At 38.0% G+C, this 23,451-nt stretch overlaps 1 protein-coding gene across 1 annotated transcript; it reads right to left on the reverse strand.

The window, feature by feature from the left end:
- Positions 1-265: 265 nt before the first annotated feature.
- Positions 266-14,932, reverse strand: ND-B12 (NADH dehydrogenase [ubiquinone] 1 beta subcomplex subunit 3). Its single transcript, XM_090385454.1, has 2 exons — positions 14,723-14,932; positions 266-486 (listed from the first exon to the last, which is right to left on the reverse strand). Exons 1-2 carry the CDS (start codon positions 14,848-14,850, stop codon positions 315-317), a joined length of 300 nt encoding a protein of 99 aa, XP_090241580.1. The 5' UTR covers positions 14,851-14,932; the 3' UTR covers positions 266-314.
- Between the last annotated feature and the right edge of the window lie 8,519 nt (positions 14,933-23,451).

Raw genomic sequence — 23,451 nt, forward strand, 5'->3', positions numbered from 1 at the left:
ATAGTTTTTTGATTATCTACTTAATCCATAGTTCTAATTACCTGTGTGATAAAGAATACTATTCATCTCCCGCATTTCGATGACCTCAAATCATATTTTAAAACTTCATCTTTGTGTAATTTGTTCTTAAAAGAATAAAAGAACTTTCAAAAGAGACTAGAAAGGGGGAAAAAAGCATTTCTTTATTATTAAGTAATATCTAGCATCATATCACATCACATACACTACCATTTTACAATTTTTATTCCTTGGGGAAAAAACAATATCTACAAATGTTTTTCTACAGTTGATATAATCTAAAAAAATTACATGTTTCAATGCTGTCCATGGTGTTCACCACTTTCTTTGAAATAATGTGTGTAAATAGTTTCTCCAACGACTGTTGCAACAAAGGCAGCAAATCCATATTTGAAGCCTCGAAAGTAAAACTCCTTGCCCAGTTGATACGTAGTTTTAAATGAAGGGTGATATCTCCATACTTCATTTCTGAAGAACAGACATTTTATACATTTAGAGAAATTTCAAGTTGAAAATACTGATTATAACATAGAATATAAGAAATTTATTTATTTTTATATTTTCATCCAGTTTGGTAAAGTATTTTAACAGATTTATATTTAAATTAAAAATATTTTAAAATAAAATTATCAGACAAAATCCTGTTTTTATAACAAATTCTCTCCAACTTTAGCAAATTTAAGGTATTGACAACTTGAAGGTATTTTTTTCCCAATAAAAGATTACAAATTTTTTTTTTGTCTGACAATACTTCTTTACAATAAATACAGTTCAAATCTGGCAACTTCAGGCTGATCTTTACGGGTTTTGGAATTTTCTGGATTCCAGGTGGTCATACTGTAGCCAAACCAAAAGACACGAAAAATATTGCGGCCTATTTTATATAGTACTATATACATGTGGCCTCATTTTTTTGAAGGGATAATAAAGGGGAATGTTTTGGAAAATTGCTTTGCCAAAGTCCTAGTATCAAGTGTTTTGAACAATACAGTCAAACTTCCTAAATACAGCAACACAAGGACCTCAACCTTGAAAGCTATATGGAAACCAGAGTAACAAATACAATACATATTGAACAGTAGAGTAATAAAATTGTTTCTCCCCCTTCAAAAATACGCTTGTACACAGTATAATACATCTTTGAAGGAAAAAGGCAAAAAGTTTCAGAGAAGTGCAAACACGTATCTTTAACACTACAATCTTTACCACAACAGTAAGGGATGTGCATGCATTTTAAAAGGCCACACGCCTCTGGGCCACTTAATTTTCTTTGAATTTATCATATTGGCAACATCAACTTTACTATAAATACATACTAATGTATATACAAGCAGTAGCTTCAAAAAGTTTCTGGAATTGTATGTTGGAACTTAAATTGCTTGAGCTACAGCCATAAGGTTTTATGGGGCATTAATGTTGACCTCGGCATGCATGCATGCAAAGTGGGAACTAGCTCGACCACTTCACTAATGTTTCACAGCTGACTGCGAAATGTTGCAGTTTGAATAGTGTGCTAACATCAAGTGTTTTAAACTTGGGAAAAGTGCTACAGAGACACTGCAAGCATTACGGAAAGTTTATGGAGATGATGCTTTGACGAAAACAGCAGTTTACGTGTGGTTCAACAGTTTATAGCAGTTTAAAAATGGACAGGAAACACTGGAAGATGAACTATGCAGTGGTGCCTTTTGACACATTTTCATCATTAATCACAAAATGAAAATGTGACAAAAGTGAAGGAATTTATATGAAATGCTAGAAAAATGGCTGTTGCTCAGATTGCTCATGAAGTTGGATTCTCAGTAGACACAATTCTGATGCCAAGATTTAGGGCTGCATTGTGTGTGTGTGTGTGCAAAAGTTTGTTTCATGCTTGCTGTCAGACAATCTAAATGGACTGCAGGAAAGTCATCACAGGAGATCTGTCCTAAAAATCAATGCAGGAACCAAGATTTCTAAGAAGAGGGGTAATTAGAAATAAGAGTTAAGTCCTAAGATCAAGGTGAAATCATCCAAATGGTACACAAAAATGTCCCCATGGCTCAAGAAGTCTGCAACAAAATCAACATCAAAGTCATACTGATCATTTTTCATAAGGTTATCATCCCCTTGTATAAGACAATGGTCAGGCCACACCTTAAGTACTGTCTGGAGGCCGCATTTTAGGAAAAATGTAAAGCTTTATAAATACATTACCCTGTGAGTGAAAGAGAGAGAGAGAACAAGAGTCAGAAATAGAAGGGAATCACCAAGAAAGAGAAGAATGATGATATCCAGCTCAGAACCCTGGGTGTGCCAAGCCATACTCATCAGATATGAGCCCCTGGAGCTATTGTACATACTCGAGTGAAACATCCTCCCTATTTCCCGATAAAACGCTGCTATTAACCATATTATCAGTGTTGTGATGGGAGAGAAGCATTAATGCTCCTTACTACATTGAGGTTTCTACATGACTGCATAAGAAGGTGAGGCGAAGATGACCTCAAAAATTGAGGGCTTAGTGTCAAAAACATTTGCATTTTTGCTTTGAGACAACTTTAGTTTTACTTGATACAAATAACAATGCATACCATGTCGCACAGCTGTATCTCTTTAGTACTTTACAAGTTAGCTTGGGCTATAAGCATATTTGCAGTAAACCAAGAAAAATGTTAAGACTTTTTCTTGGTTAATTACAAAAACATTTACTACAAAATGATTTTGTGGTTAACGTTGTTTGACACTTAACCTTTGAAATGGAAGGATAACTGGATCCTGCACATGACAACAAGTCACATGGCAATTCGGCAGTTTTTGGCTGCAAAAAAAAAAAAATATATATATATATATATATATATATATATATATATATATATATATATATCGCAGTCATGCAGCAGCCTCCCTACTCCCCTGCCCTTGCATCTGACTTCTGGCTGTTCCCTAAACTGAAAATGAGGTTTTGGGGCCGTGTTTTGTTACAATGGATAACAACAAAGAAAACACCGAAGCAGCCTTACGTGCACTAAAAAAAAAACCACTATTTTAGAGAATGTTTCAAAGCTTGGGAAGACCGATGGAGCATGTGTGAGTGCACATGTGCAGAAGGAAGGTACTTTGAAGGTGATTAGGTTAGTAAGCTCAACTGTTCAAACTTTTAAATTCAAACTTTTTGAATGTACCTCAAACATTATTTGGCAAATTGTTATCTGTCTAATAATTCACTACTCTGCATTTTAAAAATAATTCACTGATGTTTTCTGAGAAACAGGGTTTTCTTAATCATTTCCAGGGCTGGTGCTATCATTTGTAGAGCCTGAGAAAAAAAATTGTAACAGTGCCTATTTTAGGCGGTGCCTGTGGCAAGTGCCTCACTTGTGCACCCCTAGTGCTGGCCCTGATAATTTTCTAATGCTGATTTCAAAAATGACTTGTTTGTTTCCATCACATCATGCAGAGATGGGGGAACCCCTGGTGGGTGCAGTTTGACACTAAACACACACACAAACACATACACATACTTTTCATCATATCAGGTTTCTTCAAAAAATCATGAAATAAAATTATTTTTCCTAATTTTAGCAGAATTTGTACGCTAAAATTATAACAAAATGCTACTTTTACCAGACTTGTATTTAAATACATGTTGAAAACACTATTAAATAGGGCAGCATGGTAAGAAGTCCACTCAACACATTTTAAAAATTGATTTACAATGGGTAAAATTTTTGTTTCTTTGATTTTCTTGCAAATCCTACTTTACAGTCCCTCTTCAGCATCAAGCAATAGCCAAGCATCATCTTGACATTCCACCCCACTTGGCACCTCATCTCCATGCCTTTAATGTCCTGGTTAAACTTCTCACTCTGTTCTTCACTAATAAGTAAGTGTAAAAAATGTACCTTGACACTCATGTTACAGCCCAGCTTCTTGAGGTTTGCCAACATATTTTCAACTGTATTCTTCTAGTCTGGATCCTTGTTGTTCCCTAAGAAGTTCTCAAAAATAGACCTGATACCAATCCATGTCTGTTTTTCTCTTTCATTCATAGTTCCGTCAAAATTTCGGTCCCTCATCAGTTTTTAAAATTTAAGGTCCAATAAAAATACCTTGTTTCAGCTTCTACTGGGTAATCAATGGGAATTTAGTACAAAGGTAAAGTAGGACTTTCACAAACTGTTTCATCAGACCTAGTTTGATATGCAAAGGTGTAAGGAAGGTAGTTTTGCAGTCTGCCAATGATTTATACAGACAACAAACTGCCCCTCTTTGGTCAGACCTTGACAGCCCAGTGCTAATTACTCCTTGTTCAACTTACAGAATCAAACAAAAAAAAAAAAAAAACCCCTTCCCATTTCATCCATCCATTCGCTCCAAAAGTTTGTTCAGTTCTTCCTTGAATTTATTTAAGCTATCAACTTCCATGACAGGTGGAAGTTTGTTCCAGCAATGAACTACCCGCTGGCTAAAGGCAAATTTCTGCAGGTTCATTTGGTAAATTTAAATCTCTTACCAGATCTTTGGGTTCGTGCTATGAAAACAGTTGAGGGCTAGACTCAGTGTCTCCAGGCATGTAGACTACACTTTCAGCACTCTCTGCCACTACATAAGTGGAGGGCATGGAATTAGCAGGTTATCTCCATGTGGGACTGGTCTAATTACAGATGAAATATTAGGATACACAATGCCCTTCTGACTCTTTGTATTGTAACCATCTACATTAGCTACATGAAAGTAACAGTAATCAGTGGTTTTTAGGCTCCCACCAAATCGTGGGAATTGCAAATGGGCATAGCTTTCTTTTTCCACAATCTCAATGCTTCAGTACTTAAAAGTTCAGCAAACTTTATGTGGAGCCCATTGTTTACTTTGGTCATCAAGTTTCACTTCAAATTATTAAGCACAATACACATTTTTTACAAATTCTATAATATTTGCTTGAGACTACATAACTTCACAGATATAACAAAATAAGTTTGGATTGTTCAAACATTTGCATGAAGATATTTTACCCACTTTTCAGCACAAGTTTGAAATGATAACCTGAAAAATAAACAGCTCACACTGATAAAATACTGCCGCATGGAACGCTCAAGGTCAAGAAATAAATGACAGAAGGCAGTGTTGCTAACGGGCGCCTCCGTAGCCAGGTGGGAAGGAGCAGCAGTGCGCAGCACACGCTTCTTGATTAGACCGGGGTTCGAGCCCGTCACCACCAAATACAGAAAAGTCAGGAAATGACCACCGCATATCCCGGAGCAATATGGCCTTAGTTGCTAATGCTCCTAAAAACCAAATAACAACAACAACAGTGTTGCTAACATGTGAAGATTTATTTTACAAATTCCCAGCATTTATTCCTAAGTTAATACATTCAATAATACAATTCATGACATCAACTTAAGTGATTTGTGAAAAAATGGTATGTGATAGAAAAAATGAATAACATTTCTGAAATCAGTATAAAAAACTGAGTTAAAAACAGCTATTAGTTTATACACATTGAAAACTATGCAGAGAAGTGCAATTCATGTATGAATCTGAAACAAGGAAATAGAGTATTCTATTGCTGATTATCAATGAATCACTAATTTTGTTCATGGATTTATTCTATGACCTAACAAATTTCTTAATGGCATTGTAGTGTGGTAAAAATTTATATTTCTTTGAAGTAAAATTTCCACATTGTTCAATCCTCTAATATTGCTTTGCTCTAATATTGTATTGATGTGGGAATTACTTAAAGATGTAACTACCATCAAGACTAAAGGGAAGGGCTTTTGCTTTCGTAAAGGTGACTACAGAGGTCTCAGACAGTTTTTAAATTCTATACAGTGGGAGCAACTGATGATGCTACCAACTTTGAATTCTAAACGGGAAGCCTTCGGGGACTTAAATTTGGAGGCTATTAAGCTTTTCATACCACCTAAGAAATACTGTTCAAGGTTTGGGCCTAAATGGATGTCAGATGAATGAATGAAATCTGTGGCAGAGAAGAAGAATGTATAGGATACATATAAAGTATCAGGTGACACAGAAGCTTATGGCAGGTATAAACTAGTCTGTAATCAAGTTACAAAGGAGGTTAGGCAGGCAAAGGCAGATTACAAGAAATCTTTGGCAAAAGATGCAAAGAAAAGTAGCAAAGAGTTCTTTACTTATGTAAACTCTAGAAGGAAAGAGATGAATCAGATTGGACCATGTAACATAGATGGGTTGACTACTGATGATCATGCTCAGGTAGCTGATATAACCTGCATTCACACATGAGGAGTGTGCCAGAAATTTATTAGCAAACGCTAATAGAGAGCTAAGTGATTTTGTAATAACTGAGAGCAAAGTGGAGGGGAAATTGTTGAAGTTAAACATAAGGCATCTGGGGGTGGACGTGATCTATCCAATTATATTAAAGGAGGCAGCAAAGGAAGTAAGCAAACCCTTAGCCATAATTATGAGAGCTTCTTTGGACTCAGGGGAGGTCCCCATGGACTGGAGGTGTGCAAATGTATCACAAATTCACAAAGGGGGTTCACAAAAGTTGATACAAGTAACTACAGACCTGTTAGTTTAACTTGCGGTCCAGGAAAAATAATGGAATCACTGGTTAAAGAAGCATTACAGGATCATCTAGACAAGACTACAGTAATAGTTAAGACACAGCATGGATTTGTTAAAGGGAGGTCTTGTCTTACCAATTTGATTAGATACAGGCTGGCCTCGATTAACGTGATTAATTCGTTCTGCGAGAGCATCATGCAAAACGGAAATACATTAATCGAATATAATAATCAATAGGAAAAATCATAATTGGTCCTTGACCTTCTGGAATGTCCATAAAGAATTTTAAAAACACCGTTTAAATAACTTTTTAACTATATACAGTGTAAAAGATAATGAAAATAATTCATAGAATTAAATGTTTATTTCATAACACAGCAGCTCCCAAACTGTGCGTCGCGGAATATTTAAAATTTTCGAGGGAAACACAGCAATACTCGACATCTGTCAGACACCTTGCGAACTACTAGCTCAAGGTAGTTCACAGTTTCAACATTTCTTATTAAGTTGTTTGAACCTAACTACTAAATGGAACTGTTAGGTATTTCTTTTGGTCTGGATGCGCCGTGAAAAAATTACTGAGACACTAAGGGCGCTGTGAACCGAAAAAGTTTGGGAAACTCTGACATAAAATACACAATGAAGAAATGACTGTTCGGAAATATTTGAACAGTGTTGACTTTCTCTTTTCATCAATCAATTTCCAATAGCTGACAACAATCTTCTCTGGGCCCTGGCGAAATAAATATCGCAGATAACCTCTGTGATACGAAAGATTTCATCTAGTTCTTTTACCGTTATTTCCTTCGCGGTAACATTTTCATCTGGCTCATTTAAAAATTTGAATTTTTAAATGCAAGTCTGTATTGACTTTAGGCCTGACATAGCTGAATGGTCAGGAGCGAGAGTGCATAGCACGTGTTCCTTGAGTGGACTGGGATTCAAGCCCGTGACTACTAAATACGATAAATATTTGTATTGATGATTTATTGTAAACTCTACTGACTTGGCTGTCATGCCGGAGTATAAACAGAATTTATTTATTTATTAGCGGGAGACAGACAAGTAACACGTCTTCTTCCGATGGTTGATGGAACACACCGAGGCAGGCAGCAGGCAAACATTTGTTTACTGCCCATCCAACGTGCAGTAAGCTTAACGCGCGATTCAACCATCACATAAAAAAAAAAAAACTTTTTCAACTATTGCATAAAAAAGATCGCGTCAACTGGAAATTTGCATCGTGTAAAGTGAAAAGCGGTATAATTTTTTCAAATAGCGGTAACTGAAAAACGCATTAATCGAACTCGCGATATGCAAGGCCTGGCTGTATTTTGATGTGGTCACAAAGGAACTAGATGCAAAAAATAATTTTGTTATCATATACAGCAGACTCGATTTACCAGGATCGGATTAATAGGAACACTTCAAGACTCCAAATTTAAAAGAAAAAATATATATATATCGACCAGAAATCATAAAATTCAAGTAATAACTAGAATAGGTATAAACAGGTATTTTTGCAAGTCATAAATAAGTGACAAGAACCGGAGTTATAAGTCGTCATTGGGAGATTAATGTCCCTATTATCTTGCAACCCCCGCTGTCTTCACACCAGCCAATCAAAAAAAAGAGACAAATGTTTATTTTGTTTTAGTGCGTTGCGTTGATTGTTGTGTTCTGTCACACAGCAAAAAGACAAATTTTGTTTCGTTATTTGTCAGGGATGTTGAAATTTTTTTTTTTGTTTAGAAATCGCAAAAATGATGGGTAAACGCAAAAGAGTTGTGCTTTCAGTTAAACAAAGACTTGAAATTAAAAGTCTGAAAACAGTGCATTCATTAAATCTCTAAGGAACCATTATAATGTTGGTGACCAAAGCAATACCATACGCGACATTGTAAAAAATAAAGGGAAGCTATTAGATTTAAAATCGACATCGCAAAAAATAAAGGGAAGCTATTAGATTTAAAATTGACATCGCAAAAAATAAAGGGAAGCATCATACTGGACACACAAGTAGTACGTGGTAAGTTTTTTATCTATCGCCATATTTTTTACGTAGGTTGCTGAACATTTTTTGATATAGTAAGTCCCCAACTTACGCAACTACGGATTTACGTAAATTTGTTTTCACTCAATTTATTTTTTTTTAGGATTGTAAAATTTAAAACAACAATAATAAGTAATCAATAACGACGATCACGGCATGCACAAGTGAGATCAGAGTAACAAGCAAAAAAATAGGAAAGAAGAGAAGATTATTACAATTATTTGTTTTTTTTTTTATGTGACTGAAGATTTTAGTGAAGGGGACACACACTTCACCATAATAACCTAAAAACCCATAAAAGGAGGCAGCAAAGGAATAAGCAAACCCTTAGCCATAATTATGAGAGCTTCCTTGGACTCAGGGGAGATCCCCATGGACTGGAGGTGTGCAAATGTATCACCAATTCACAAAGGGGGTTCAAATAGTGGGGGTTCCAGCTATCGGTATCATCGCAAATGCAATAAGATCGAGTTTACTACCCATTTATAATAGATTGCGCTAACAGAAAAGCTCAATAAAATGGAAAGTGCAAATTGTTTTTATTATTTTTTGGTGACCTCCAGAAATGTGTTTTAGTAAAATGTGAGCTTGTGCGGGATGATAACAGCGAGTTTTTCCATTAACCCTGTGAAGTTCTTTACAGAAAATTTAATTTTGACTGAAAATTTCATGGTGCTGACTAGGAGAATAAGTGACAGCGGTACTAGTAAATCAACCAAGAAAAGGAAGGCGATCGATCTGGATCAGAAAATTAAACTAATAAGAATGTATGAAAATGGTCAAACATTAACAAGTATCGCGCTGAATTCAGATCTGTCAATAATAATATTGCAGCAATATGTTACTAGCCATTCCCGAGTTACGTAAAACTCGAAGAAGTAAGAAGTCCTGGAACATATCTCCTACGTATACAGGGACTTCTGTATTTTTGGATTAACCGGGAAATTGATTATCCGGGATTTGTTTTTTAACATCTAACCCGGAAAATCGAGAGTCTACTGTACTTGGATTTCAGGAAAGCTTTTGATACTGTTGCACATGGAAGACTGCTATACAAATTGGAGAGGTATGGCATTAAGGGTAAGTTGCTACAATGGATAAAGGGATGGTTGAGTGGGAGATGACAGAGAGTGGTAATCAATGGATACTGCTCTTCGTGGACAAATGTTATTAGTGGAGTTTCCCAGGGTTCAGTGTTGGGCCCATTGTTGTTTTGTATATTTATCAATGATATTAATGAAAGTATATCAGGTTTAATGTCTACATTTGCAGATGATACAAAGGTTGGCAGGGTTGTTAATGACAGTAAAGACAGTATGCTACTCCAACTGGATCTAGATAAGTTAGGAAAATGGGCTGAGAAGTGGCAACTGAAGTTTAACATTGACAAATGCAAAGTACTGCATATCGGTAGCAATACCCATATGCAGTAATTACTCCATGACCTGCCCTGGCAGTGAAGATGGGGTGGCAGGGCAGGTCATGGAGTCTTGTCAATGATATATACAGGAATTTTTCTAGCAGGGACAGGGAGGTGATTATTCCATTATACAAAGCAATGGTCAGGTCACACCTAGAGTACTATGTACAGGTCTGGAGGTCTCATTTTAGGAAGGATGTAGAGTTGCTAGAACGAGTACAAAAAAAGGCAACAAGATTGGTGAGGGGAACAAAGGGGTGCTCTTTCCAAGAAAGGCTTAAGTTGTGCAAATTACAGTGTCTGGAGAGTAGGCACCTGCGAGGTGATCTGATTAAATTAAATTAAATTAAATTAAATTTTCTGTTTATACTCCGGGATGACCAAACGGTCAGGGGAGTTCACAAGATGACAGAATACAAGAAACAGTACCGTATTCAGCAGTCACGGGCTTGAACCCCAGTCACTCAAGGCACATGTACTTATGCACCCGCGCACCTAGGCCTTGAATGGGTTGAGCAAGCTGAATGCTGATGGGATTCTTCCTCTTGCTCAGACTAAGAACCTGAGGGGGCACAGTTTAAAACTGAGGAAAGATAGTTGTTGAATAGATGTGCAGAAATTTGCCTTTAGCCAGCGGGTAGTTGATTGGTGGAACAGGCTTCCATCTTTTGTTTTGGAAGTTGATAGCCTAAATAAATTTAAGGCTGAGCTGAACAGGCATTTGAAACGAATGGAGGGGTGAAATGGGAGGGTTTTTTTTGGTTTTTTTGGCTGATGCTGCATAAGCTCGCTTTCTTGCATCATATGCCCTCTACTAATGCTAATACTTTAGTGAATTACCAATCCAAGAACAAAATTTTTCAATTCTGAAGTAGTTTGCCAGATTCTTCTATTTCCCTAAACATTTCCAGATATGGGAAGTTCAACTATGCATAAGTTGAATGAATAACAGTGGCTGTGTACATGTTACTTAACAACAACCCAGTTTTTAAAACATTCACTAAACAGCAAACATGTTTATCAAATCATTACCTCAGTCTAAAGTTTTATGTATGAATCACGAAACTTTGAAAATAAATACAGTAATCCATCATATTATCAATGGGTTGTTAATCTTGTTCACAAATAGCAGTTAGACAATTCCGTGACAAACATATTTCTCGATGTAGCTGGAGCAATATAATAAAAAATCATGGCTCTTGGGGGAAAATAATCCTACCCTGCAAAATCAGCTCTAATATGCTAACTCTTGTCAACTCATTTAGAAAGAGTTCACTACAATGAACGAGAACTCATCTGAATTATTGGATAGTTTTCCACATTCATCCAGTTTCCTAAACAGAGTGAAAATGTGTTGTATCAAATAACAGGTTGACAAATTTGGATGATTCAAATTGTAATCTGAAATACGTATACTTTATGTAATTACAATTAATATATCAAAGTTAAAATAGGTTTTAAGGATAATATCTATGTCTGTTGTACAGTCTTGAAAATAATATAGCAAAATTGTAGCATTGAGGACTCAACTCCTCCAGGATGATGATGGTGATAAATTGCTATGCTAAGTTGCTATCAAAGCAACTTAGCATAGCAATTTAAAGGTTAGGTTATGTTAAATTGTTATAATAACACAAGTCCGCAAATTTAAACTTTTTTTTTTCAGAAGTTATGGTTCTAATAAGCGATTTTTCACAATTCAGCTGTGCTGATTTTAAATATAGTCTTCATTTTTTTCTAGGAAGTAAGGAAATATTATAAATTGGGAAGAAAGATATCAGTAATGTAAATGATTATATTTTAACATAATGAATATTTTATTATGTCTAGATACTCCTGTTGCAATAACAGTAATCTGCCATAATACTAATGATTCACCTTCTCCCATACCTCCTCTCCATTGCCTTGATATTTTGAAACTAAATCCCTCTACTCATCACTAAGAGTTCAGGGATTTTCAGAGAAATAGTTGAAGTTTCAAGCTCACATTACAGCCCAACTCTGAATTTACTGCACATATTGTCAACATATTACTACCTAAGAAGTTGTTAATAACAAACAACTTAAAGGCAATCCGCACTTTTTCAGTCTTCTTTCACCTTTAAAACTATTCATCCAATGTCAATTTCTGTATCTGAGGCCCCAGATACAGATACTTGAAACTGTCTCCATCCTTTCTTGCCTAGGTCTTTTATGAACTGCTTCATCAATGTATTTCATACAAAATGGAGGTGAATTTTTTCGATCAACAAAACTTTCAAATTCAATTGGTGGATGACCATTTTTTCTGTATCCAATGTTCCCTTTTGGCTCTGCTCACCCATTCATTTAAAAAACTTGGAAATTTTTAATAACTGGATTGTCTTAGCAAACTTTAGGGACTTTTAAGTCTCCACAAAGTAACCATCAGAATGAGTAATGGAAATGTATTTATAAAAAGTTACCATGTGAAAGAGGCCCCTTTTAAACCTTTTTTTATAAGAATCAATAAACAATTTTGCTCAATTCCCTTGCTTCACAGACTGCAGCTCCTAGCTTACCTTATGAATTCAAAAATGTTGCAATAGATCAATGGGACCAACTTGTGAAAAATGTGAGATGAATTTTTTTTTCTTTCCTTCACAATTTCTGTAATATATACACACACACACACACACACACACAGGAGTGCCGGAGTAGAGATATACCCTATCTAGTAAAAGGCCACATCCAACTAGCTAACCATTTTCCCTAATAACAACTGAAGAAAATTTGTTAATGCAATTCAGCTTCATCAATCTTTAATAGTTTAAATTGTATATTCAAAAGCACTTGTGTCTTGAGGTGGCATATGGATATCCAATTTTAAGGAACCACCATTTTATAATCCAAAACTCACAAACCAGCAACAAGGCAATGTTAGCATTACTATGAAAGGAAAATTAGAAAAGCCTTTGATACTGTTGCACATGGAAGACTGCTGCACAAATTGGAGCAGTGTGGCATTGGAGGCAAATTGTTGCTATGGATAAAGGGATGGTTGAGTGGGAGAAAACAGAGAGTGGTAATCAATGGACACACTGCTCATCGTGGACTAATGTTATTAGTGGAGTCTCTCAGGGTTCAGTATTGGGTCCTTTATTATTTTCTGTATTTATAAATGATATTGATGATGGTATATCAAGCTTAATATCCAAGTTTGCAGACGATACGAAGGTTGGCAGGGTTGTCAAGGACACTACTGACACTATGCTGCTGCAACAGGATCTGGAAAGTTTGAGCAGATGGGCTGAGAGGTGGCAAATGAAGTTTAACATTGACAAATGTAAAGTACTACATATGGGATACAGCAACCGCAGAGCAACGTATCAATTCTGTGGTACTACACTGACAGTGGTAGAGAATGAAAGGGACCTGGGGGTGGTTGTGCAGGCAGATATGAAGTTCTCTGAGCAGTGCAGACGGGATGCAAGAGTAGCTCATATGGTATTGTCAATGATATATAGGAATTTTTCTAGCAGGGATAAGGAGGTGATTATTCCCTTGTATAAGGCAATGGTCAGGCCACACCTAGAGTACTGTATACGGGTCTGGAGGCCTCATTTCAAGAAGGATGTAGAGCTGCTGGAACGAGTAAAGAGAAGGGCAACAAGATTAGTGAATGGAACAAAGGGGTGCTCTTACGAAGAAAGGCTTAAGTTTTGCGAATTACAGTGTCTGGAGACTAGGCACCAGCGAGGTGATCTAATAGAGGTGTACAAAGCCCTGAATGGTTTGAGCATGCTCAATGCTGATGGGATTCTTCCTCTTGCTGAGAATAATCACCTGAGAGGGCGTAAATTCAAATTGAGGAAAGACAGATGTAGGATAGATGTGCGGAAATTTGCCTTCAGCCAGCGGGTGGTTGGTAAGTGGAACAGACTTCCATCCCTTGTCGTGGAAGTTGATAGCCTAAATAAGTTTAAGGCTCAGCTGGACAGGTATTTCGAAGTGGAAGTGGTTATTTTTTATTTATTTATTTTACTTTATTTTTTTTTTGACTGATGCTGCATAAGCTTGCTTTCTTGCATCAAATGCCTCTACTAATGCTAATGCTTTACAGATGCTGATAATTATGGTTAAAGGTTTGCATACTTTCCCTTGCTGCAGTTCTTTAGGGCAAGTTGTTGCTATAGATATAATAGGGTTATGACTTGAGATAAATGTATTTTTTATTATTTTTTTTTTAATTTAATGTCAAAGTGTAGTTATTTCTGTTCGTTTTCTTACAGAAACAACGTATACAGTCGAATCTCTATATAACGACCGCTCCCCCAATGGAAATAGAAAATGGTCGTTATATCGATTGTTCAAAAATAGCCTTAGGTTAATGATTAATTGACCGGACCAAACACAACCACATAGGACATTATAACGTGTGGGACGTTAAAAAGAGGACTGATATAAACGTCTTTGACTGTACTATCTTATGTATCGAGGAATGTTTTATAGTTTTTGCCCGCGACTACCTTTGGAGTTTGCGGTTTGCATGTTGCTCCTTACATTGTAACCTGATCGCTTTCTTTCTCGCTCTCTCAAAGAATTCGAGCAAATTACTGTGCAGTTCATAATAAATTGATTTAACTATTATTACTGTTTTTGTTATCCAGTTATCTAGAATGTTACCACATAGTTTCAATGTTTTCATTCGGCTAGTGGTTTTCATTCCTTACCTAAGCCAAGGATCTCTCAATCCATATCTCTCAAGTGCTCTTTGAACTTGCATAAGTTCGGGAACGTCTTCTGTTTTAAAACTCCTCCAATCTGGAACTTTTGGTAACCCATGACTATCACCACCCATTACGATAGTTCAGTAAAACAGAAAAATTTCACTTCATAAATTCTAATACAGCTGCTGCGAAACATGCAACAATTTAAACACGAGATGGCAGTGCATGTACCGAAGATGACCTGAAAATTATAGGAAAATTTTATTTTATTGCAGACTTGGAAGAAATTTCAGGTCAGTCCCGGCTTGACTTCGTGTCAGGGCTGAAATTAAAAACAAAATTCGTGGAAAAATTAAGGGAAGTTTTTTTAAAAGTCATTTTTTTTTATTTGTCAATCCATTACTATTAGGTTAGCACTATAGTATCAAGGGTTAGAATTTTTTCAGCGTGGTCTGTGCTTGTTACAGGAGAGACTGCTTCTACAGGGATGAGATACACTTATATAAAAAGGGTGCAAGAATATTTGCCGATGCTATCGAGGCAGTGTTGGGTGGGTCGGAAAACTCCTAGCTTGGGGGATTCCCATCCTAAAAGGTTAAAAGTAGCCGCAGCCAGAGGTGAAGGTGATTCTTGCACAACTTCGATTAGAATAAGTAGCGACCTGGAGGAGGGGTGCTGTGGGTTTCAGGGACTGATGGTAGTCATCGTGAAACAGGTATATGGGATGTGCTAGGGTAACCAATAATAAGGATAGGTACATGTATACTTGCATGTATACCAAAGCTAGAAGTATAGTAAATAAATTTGATGAATTTGAAGTATTGGTCAAGACATCAAAGGCGGATATTGTTGGGATAGCAGAGACGTGGTGTCACACAGAAATAAGAAATGCAGAACTGGAATTTGGGGAGTACAATGTGTACAGAAAGGATAGACAGGATAGGAAGGGAGGAGGTGTTATGCCGTTAATTAAGAAAAACATAAAATCAAAAGAAGTGCATCCAGTTGATATAGATGAACAGTGCACTGTTGAGTCAGTTTGGTGTGACATAAACACTGCGAAAGCAAAAATAAGAGTAGGGGTGTGTTATAGGCCTAATGACTCGAATGAGTACAATTAACAATTGTACAGAGAAATCGAGTGGGATAGTTAATCGGAATGTCTTATAATGGGCGATTTTAACTTCCCGGATATTGACTGGAACTACCTATTAAGTTTCATACCTATTAAGAAATATTGTTCAAGGTTTAGGCCTAAATGGTTATCAAATGGACTAATGAGACTCGTGACAGACAAGAAAAATGCATGGGATGTATATAAATTATCAAACGACTCAGAAGCCTATGGCAGATATAAGCTAGTCTGTAATCAGGTCACAAAGGAGGTTAGGCAGGCGAAAGGCAGATTACGAGAAATCTTTGGCCAAAGATGCTAAGAAAAACAGCAAGGATTTCTTTACTTATATAAACTCTAAAAGGAAGGGGATGAATCTGATTGGTCCACTTGACGTCGGTGGTTAGACTGTTGATGATCCTGCTCAGATAGCAAACAAACTGAATCAGTATTTTGCATCTACATTCACACAGGAGCAGTTATTAGCATTAGCATTAGCATTAGTAGAGGCATTTGATGCAAGAAAGCAAGCTTATGCAGCATCAGCCAAAAAAAAAAAAAAAAAAAACCCACTTCCACTTCACCCCTCTGTTCGTTCAAAATACCTGTCCAGCTGAGCCTTAAACTTATTTAGGCTATCAACTTCCACGACAAGGGATGGAAGTCTGTTCCACCCACCAACCACCCGCTGGCTAAGAAGCCTATGGCAGATATAAGCTAGTCTGTAATCAGGTCACAAAGGAGGTTAGGCAGGCGAAAGGCAGATTACGATTTAAGGTTTGAAAATGGCAGAAGGTTATCAAATTGTAGCATGGTACTTAATGATTTTGTAATAACTGAGAGCAAAGTGGAGGAGGAGAAATGGTTGAAGTTAAACATAAGAAAGGCACCTGGGGTGGATGGGATCTACCCAATTATATTAAAGGAGGCGGCAAAGCAACTAAGAAAACCCTTAGCCATAATGATGAAAGCATCCTTGGACTCAGGGGTGGACCCCACGGACTGGAGAGGGGCAAATGTATCCCCAATTGACAAAGGGGGGGGATCGAAGGGTGACACGAGTAATTACAGACCAGTTAGTTTAACTTCTGTTCCAGGTAAAATAATGGAGTCACTTGTTAAAGATGCATTGCAGGATCATCAAGACAAGACTGCAGCAATAATTCAGACACAGCATGGGTTTGTTAAGGGAAAGTCTTCTCTGACAAATTTTAATGGATATTATGATGTAGTTACAAAGGAACTGGATGATGCAAAAAATTATTTTGATATCATATATTTAGATTTCAGGAAAGCGTTTGACACCGTTGCGCATGGAAGACTATTGTACAAATTGGAGCAGAATGGTATTAAGGGTAAGTTCCTACAATGGATAAAAGGATGGTTAAGTGCGAGAAGACAGAGGGTGATAATTAATGGGTGCTGCTCTTCGTGGACTAGTGTTATTAGTGGAGTCCCACAGGGTTCGGTGTATATCAGGCTTAATGTCAGAGTTTGCAGATGATACAAAAGTTGGCAGGGTTGTTAATGACAGTAATGACAGTGTGCTACTGAAACAGGATCTAGATAATTTCGGCAGATGGGCTAAGAAGTGGCAACTGAAGTTTAACCTTGACAAAAGCAAAGTACTGCATATGGGTAGAAGTAACTCCAGAGAAACGTATGGTACTACAGTTAAGGTGGTACTACTGTGTGGTACTACAGTTAAGGTGGTAGAAAATGAAAAAGACCTGGGAGTAATTGTGCAGTCAGATATGAAGTTTTCTGAGCAAAGCAGACAGGCTGCCAGGGCAGGTCATGGGGTTTTGTCAATGATATGTAGGAATTTTGCTAGAAGGGAAAAGGAGGTGATTATCCCTCTGTATAAGGCAATGGTCAGGCCACGCCTTGAGTACTGCGTACAGGTCTGAAGGCCTCATTTTAGGAAGGATGTCGATTTCCTTTGAGAGTGTACAGAGAAGGGCAACAAGATTGGTGAGGGGAATAAAGGGATCCTCTTACCGAGAGAGGCTTAAGTTCTGCAAATTGCAGTGGCTTGAGAATAGGCACCTGCGCGGTGATCTGATTGAGGTGTATATAAGCCTTGAATGGGTTGAGCACGCTGAATTCTGATGGGATCCTTCCACTTGTTCAGATTACGAACCTGAAGGGGCATAAATTCAAATTAAGAAAAGACAGATGTAGAATAGATGTGTGGAAATTTGCCTTTAGCCAGCGGGTGTTTAATTGCTGGAACAAACTTCCATCTGTAGTTGTGGAAGTTGATAGGTTAAATAAATTTAAGGAGGAACTGAACAGGCATTTGGAGGGAATGGTGTGATTTTTTATTTATTTATTATTTTTTTTTTGGCCGATGCTGCATAAGCTCATACACTTACTTTCTTACATCACATGCCACTACTACTGCTACTACTACAGAGACACAGCGTCGGAGCGATTCAGCTCTTACCTGTGATTGAACCTGTTATTCTAATGAAGCATGCGTGCTGCTCGCTATATACCCATGTAGTCTGCGCCCGTCTGTCTGCTGGTAATTAAAATTTATAAAGAATTTCAAAAGTTTTTTATGCTTTTCAATGTTTTTATATTTAATTTCCATTAAGAATTTAAAATAATTATTTTTATGCTTATTAGTATTTTTATTTTTAAATTCTACGCGCCATCTGGGAATTTAAACTTGCTACATGAGCTTGTATTTTGGATCCTACCCGCTCCCCCTCTCCCAAAATGTAATGCAACAATTTTGTCGCATTTCCGGTAAGAAATTAAAAATAGTTTTTCTCTATTTTTATTGTAATTAATGCTGTTAATTTTAATTTTCAGCGATATTTTCACCACTGCCTTAAATGAAGTAATAAAATTGATCATATTCTTCTTCTTCTGGTGTTATAACCCAGGGTGGGTTTAGCTTTCTCAACGATGTTCCACCAGTAAGCTCTCCTAGAAGTGAAACTTCTCGAACTTCTTATGCTCATGATCTTTAAATCCTCTTCTACGTCATCCATCTATCTTTTCCGCTGTCTTCCTCTCAACCTCCTACCGGTAGGTTTCCAATTCATTATACTTTTAGTTGTTCTGCTGTCATCCATTCTCATAACATGTCCCAACCAGGCAAGTCTCCGGCTCTTCACAAATCTGACGATGTCTGCACCTTGAATAAGATGGTAAAGTTCGTGGTTCATTCTGATCCTACAGGAATCATCAACGTTTTGTACGGTCCCAAAAACCTTCGTAAAATTCTACGCTCGAACACTCAACAACTGCTCGTCTTTACACAGTAATGTCCAAGCTTCACAGCTTGTCTATGAGACTTTTGTACATTCTTAATTTTAAATGTCTGTTCATATTCTGGACTTCATTAGTTTTTCGTGTGCATAGAAATACCTGTTTCCATTCAGGATACGGAACTAAATTTCATTAATAATAGACTGGTTTATCTGATGGGTGAAATTTTGAACATGCTGAAACGAGAAGCCGCTAGTTCTTAAATCTTCAATGTTATCTGCCGTTCTCCGGACTTCCATATATTTTGTTTTCACTTCATTTATTCTAAGTCCTCTTCGTTGTGCTTCACTGTCCAGCCTAGCCACTGTTTCCTCCAGTGCTCCTTTAGTCCTACTGATAATAGCGACATTGTCAGCATATGCACAAACCTGCACTGTCTTTGTGCTCAGTCACTTCTAATTTTCTGACAGCTGCCTCTAAAACCAAGTTAAATAGCGCAGTAGATCTGATTACACGGGGCGATTGGGTCTGAAACCCTACTAATATTCTCCAGTGATTTTTTCTGAATATGCTGGCAGTCTGTTACTAATAACTCTCGACAAAACCTTGGTATTGCGCTCAGCAGTGCAATACCTCTATACATCTATAGTTAGATCAAAGCAGTTTATCATTCTTCTGATTTAATCGGTTGAATGATTTCAAGTGTCCATTCATCTGGGATTTTTTTCTCAGGTAATATTAAAAGTATCACATTATGTATCCTTCTTACATTTTAAAAATATGCTTCAACCCGAAGGATCGGAAACACCTTGGTGAGTATGGGCTTGGCACACCCAGGGTCCTGAGCTGGATATCATCATTCTTCTCTTTCTTGGTGGTTCCCTTCTACTTTGACTCTCTCTCTCTCTCTCTCTCTCTCTCTCTCTCTCTCTCTCACTCACAGGGTAACTCGGGAATTTTTTTTTTGGCTGGTGCAGCATAAGCCTCAGGCTTTCTTGCCACCATATAGCTAATAATAATAATAATAATAATAATAATAATAATAATAATAATAATTTGCGCACGAACTGTTCACCAGACTATGAGCACTACCACAACTTCCCTAGACTCGACACTAGAACTCTGACAACCGAAACAGACAACCATGACTATGACTTTACTGGATGGGAGCTAGGTCCCATGAGTGACACCATTCCACACTGACATCCTGATTATTGGACCAGCAGTGGACAGGATCCTATCCCAACACTGACCAGCTATTGGACGGGACGCTGTCGCGGACCTGACGAAGACGCAGCTTTGCTGCCTACACGCCATGTTGGCGATCTGAGTCGGCTCCCTTGTTCGGCCCTTTCTTCTCCCTCACCCTGGCTGTTGGAGGTGACGGCTTTGCTGTCTCCTCCCCACCTCGCCGACCCCACTCTTCCCTCTGGTGGGGCATGGACATGTCCCACTGATTCCACCTGGGTTCGTTTTCCCTTTTGACCTCATTCTTCTGTCTTTATCCTCCCAATCTTCATTCTCCTCACCCCACTCTATCTGTACGCAAGCGAATACCCCACACGTCAAAAATAACCGTATCTAAATTACACTGTTCACCCACCATTTTGGCTTTTCCAATTCTAGCGCAATATCCCCATGCAATTTTTTTTTAATCCTAGCCACTGAAATCTCAGGAAACTAGGGGGCAGGACCTGCCAGAGTACAAATTGAAATTACAGTTTACCTGTTCTGCCTCCACAGGGCGAAGTGAGGGCAACGTTGGGCCTCAGCAGGGGTCCAGCGGCTAAATGGCCAGAGGAACAACGGTACATAACATTACACACTCACATGAACTTATGTTCTAGGAGTCGCCCACACATATAATACATACATACATGATCCACACACTTTTATATCTCTGGCCTTCCTAGTGAAATGGTACACTCACAATGAAAGCAATGCTGAGATGGGGGAAACCCCTGGTACCGTTAGACACTTAACACACTTTGCACTTGATCTTCTGCGGACACCGCAGGGAATCCTAACTACTACATGGGAACAATCAATCCATAACACATTAGATGCAATATTCCAAGAACCAGCCACCCCGACTCTACCGGAGCAGTTCCAAATCTGCACAGATATTAACACATATATGACAGAACAACAATAACTAACCTTGGAGGAAGAACAACAGGCCACCAGCTTAATTAGAAACAGAAAATGCCCTGGCCCAGATCTATTGCAGCCAGAAATCATCAAAGTAGTAGAAACTACACCGAATCTCCTCCTCACCTTATTTAATACCTGTCTCAAAACAGGGAACTTTCCAAATGAATGGAAGACAACAAACATAAAACTTATCTTGAAAAACCTCACCAAGTCCCCCGACGTACCGGATTCATATCGCCTAATAGCTATGTTACCAGTTGTCAGTGAGCTCTTTGAAAGACTACTGCATAAAAGGATTAGCCACCACTATGCTGAGATGGGGGAAACCCCTGGTACCGTTAGACACTTAACACACTTTGATTATTGGACCAGCAGTGGACAGGATTGGCTAAAATATCTTGGCGTCATCTTGGACCTTTTAAATCTAACTATGCCAACTGAATTTGGGTTCAAACTTGGATGTTCCACCATCGAAGCTCTGAGAAATCTCCTGAATTCTGCATCCACTTGCGCTAAAAAGTATTTCCTTGTCATAACTATTGGTTTCGACGGGGCGTTCGACACCATCTGGTGGCTACGCGTCATGGCCAGGCTAAGATGCACCCACACCCCAGTGGTGTGGGCGCATCTTAGCCTGGCAATCTCTACCTAACAATCAAGTCCTACCTCTCGCAGAGAAAAATAAATGTCGTCGCACCGTACAAAAAGCTGACCAGACTGGTTCGCAGGGGCTGCCCACAGGGGGTTTGTTCTGGGGAAATTCCTGTGGAACATGATTTTAGATGAGTTGCTGGCTATGGATCTTGGTGACGTCAGCTCCCAGGCTTTTGCTCATGACTTAATTTTGACGATTGCTGAAGACCGCAGAACCCAACTCGAAACCAAGGCAACCAGGCAATGAGAATCCTTCAAGACTGGGCACAAACCCGCTTCTTAAAAATCTCACCAACCAAGACGTCCTCCATCTTACTTAATGGAACTCTCACCCTACAGAGACCACCACAAATAAAAGTTGATAATACAACTATCAAACTGGTAAACCAGCTAAAATATCTTGGCGTCATCTTGGACCCTATCATTTCAACACCACTTGAAGCACATAAGAAAATTTACGAAAATTAGCGGGTCTCGACTACAAGTCGTCTGTCCAACTGTCTAATAAAGTTTCGAGACGTTAGGACCTTCACATATCTTTTTAGTCTATATCAATCACTTACTTCCTGTGGAATATTAAATCACATCTCCTCGACTCACCAGAAGAGTACAAGGCTTTTACTAAATATGCACAGGAACTTTTTGCCTAATGCAGGACATTAATTGCCATTCATAGAGACCACTAGCAGGGACCTTACTGATGCATGCCGTTGAATTGACTATATGACTAAACTGATCGAGAATGGGAAAACTACCTAGACAAACTGACCTGACATAAATGACCAACAAAATAAATACTTCTAATGAGAGGCAACTGAAAAATTACAACACCCGACTTCACAATCCTAGACTGAAACTGCACCTTGAAAACAACACTTACTGGACAGCATACCCAAGGGACCCATTGGGAACCCACATGTACTATTATCAAATTACTGACTTGAAACAATGACAGTGAAATCACACTGTTAGCTCACGGACACTAACATGGACCTTTTAAATGCACACCATGGAACTTACTATATGGCTATACTCTAAACTGACCAGAAATTGACAAACCATTTGATCGAACTAACAAAATCATGATGCTTCCAATGTGAGACACAGGGAATTGAAACCACTGGACTTGTAAACCCTAGACTTAAAATTGCAAACTGAGAATAGCAACACCTACCTGATGAATCAATATCCTCAGAACCCACTGAAAATTGACATATACTACTACCAATTACTTTTTTTTTCAACCAATTAATGACTTGAAACAATGAGAGCAAAATCAAACTGTTCGTTGGCTACCTGCCTTTGTTGACCAGAAACGATCTTACAAGACTGGATGGGTCCTACTTCGATCGGGAGCCAGCACAGCCACAGGAGATGGTTGTCTTTGAGAAATGGAAACTTAGACCATTAATTCCGAACTGTGACTTATTCCTATTAGAGACAATTAAACTGGACATGACCTCTCCAGATAATGGCCATTGTTAAGGCAATTAAAACCCAAGAAACACCCGGAGGCGGCAAAATAACACTAAATGCCAGCCTCCTGGATGTACTCCTTGTCTGGGATAATGGAGCCATTAACTGA

This window comes from Mastigoproctus giganteus, chromosome 1 (genome assembly GCF_048544385.1).
Source record: "Mastigoproctus giganteus isolate SK-2022 chromosome 1, ASM4854438v1, whole genome shotgun sequence".
Lineage (NCBI taxonomy): Eukaryota > Metazoa > Arthropoda > Arachnida > Uropygi > Thelyphonidae > Mastigoproctus > Mastigoproctus giganteus.

Excerpts from the sequence above, each read along its gene's own strand:
- ND-B12 (XM_090385454.1), bottom strand. The coding sequence starts at position 14,850 with ATGGGTGGTGATAGTCATGGGTTACCAAAAGTTCCAGATTGGAGGAGT. Across the intron at positions 487-14,722 it reads TTGAGAGATCCTTGGCTTAG|AAATGAAGTATGGAGATATC; the intron begins GTAAGGAATGAA and ends TCTGTTCTTCAG.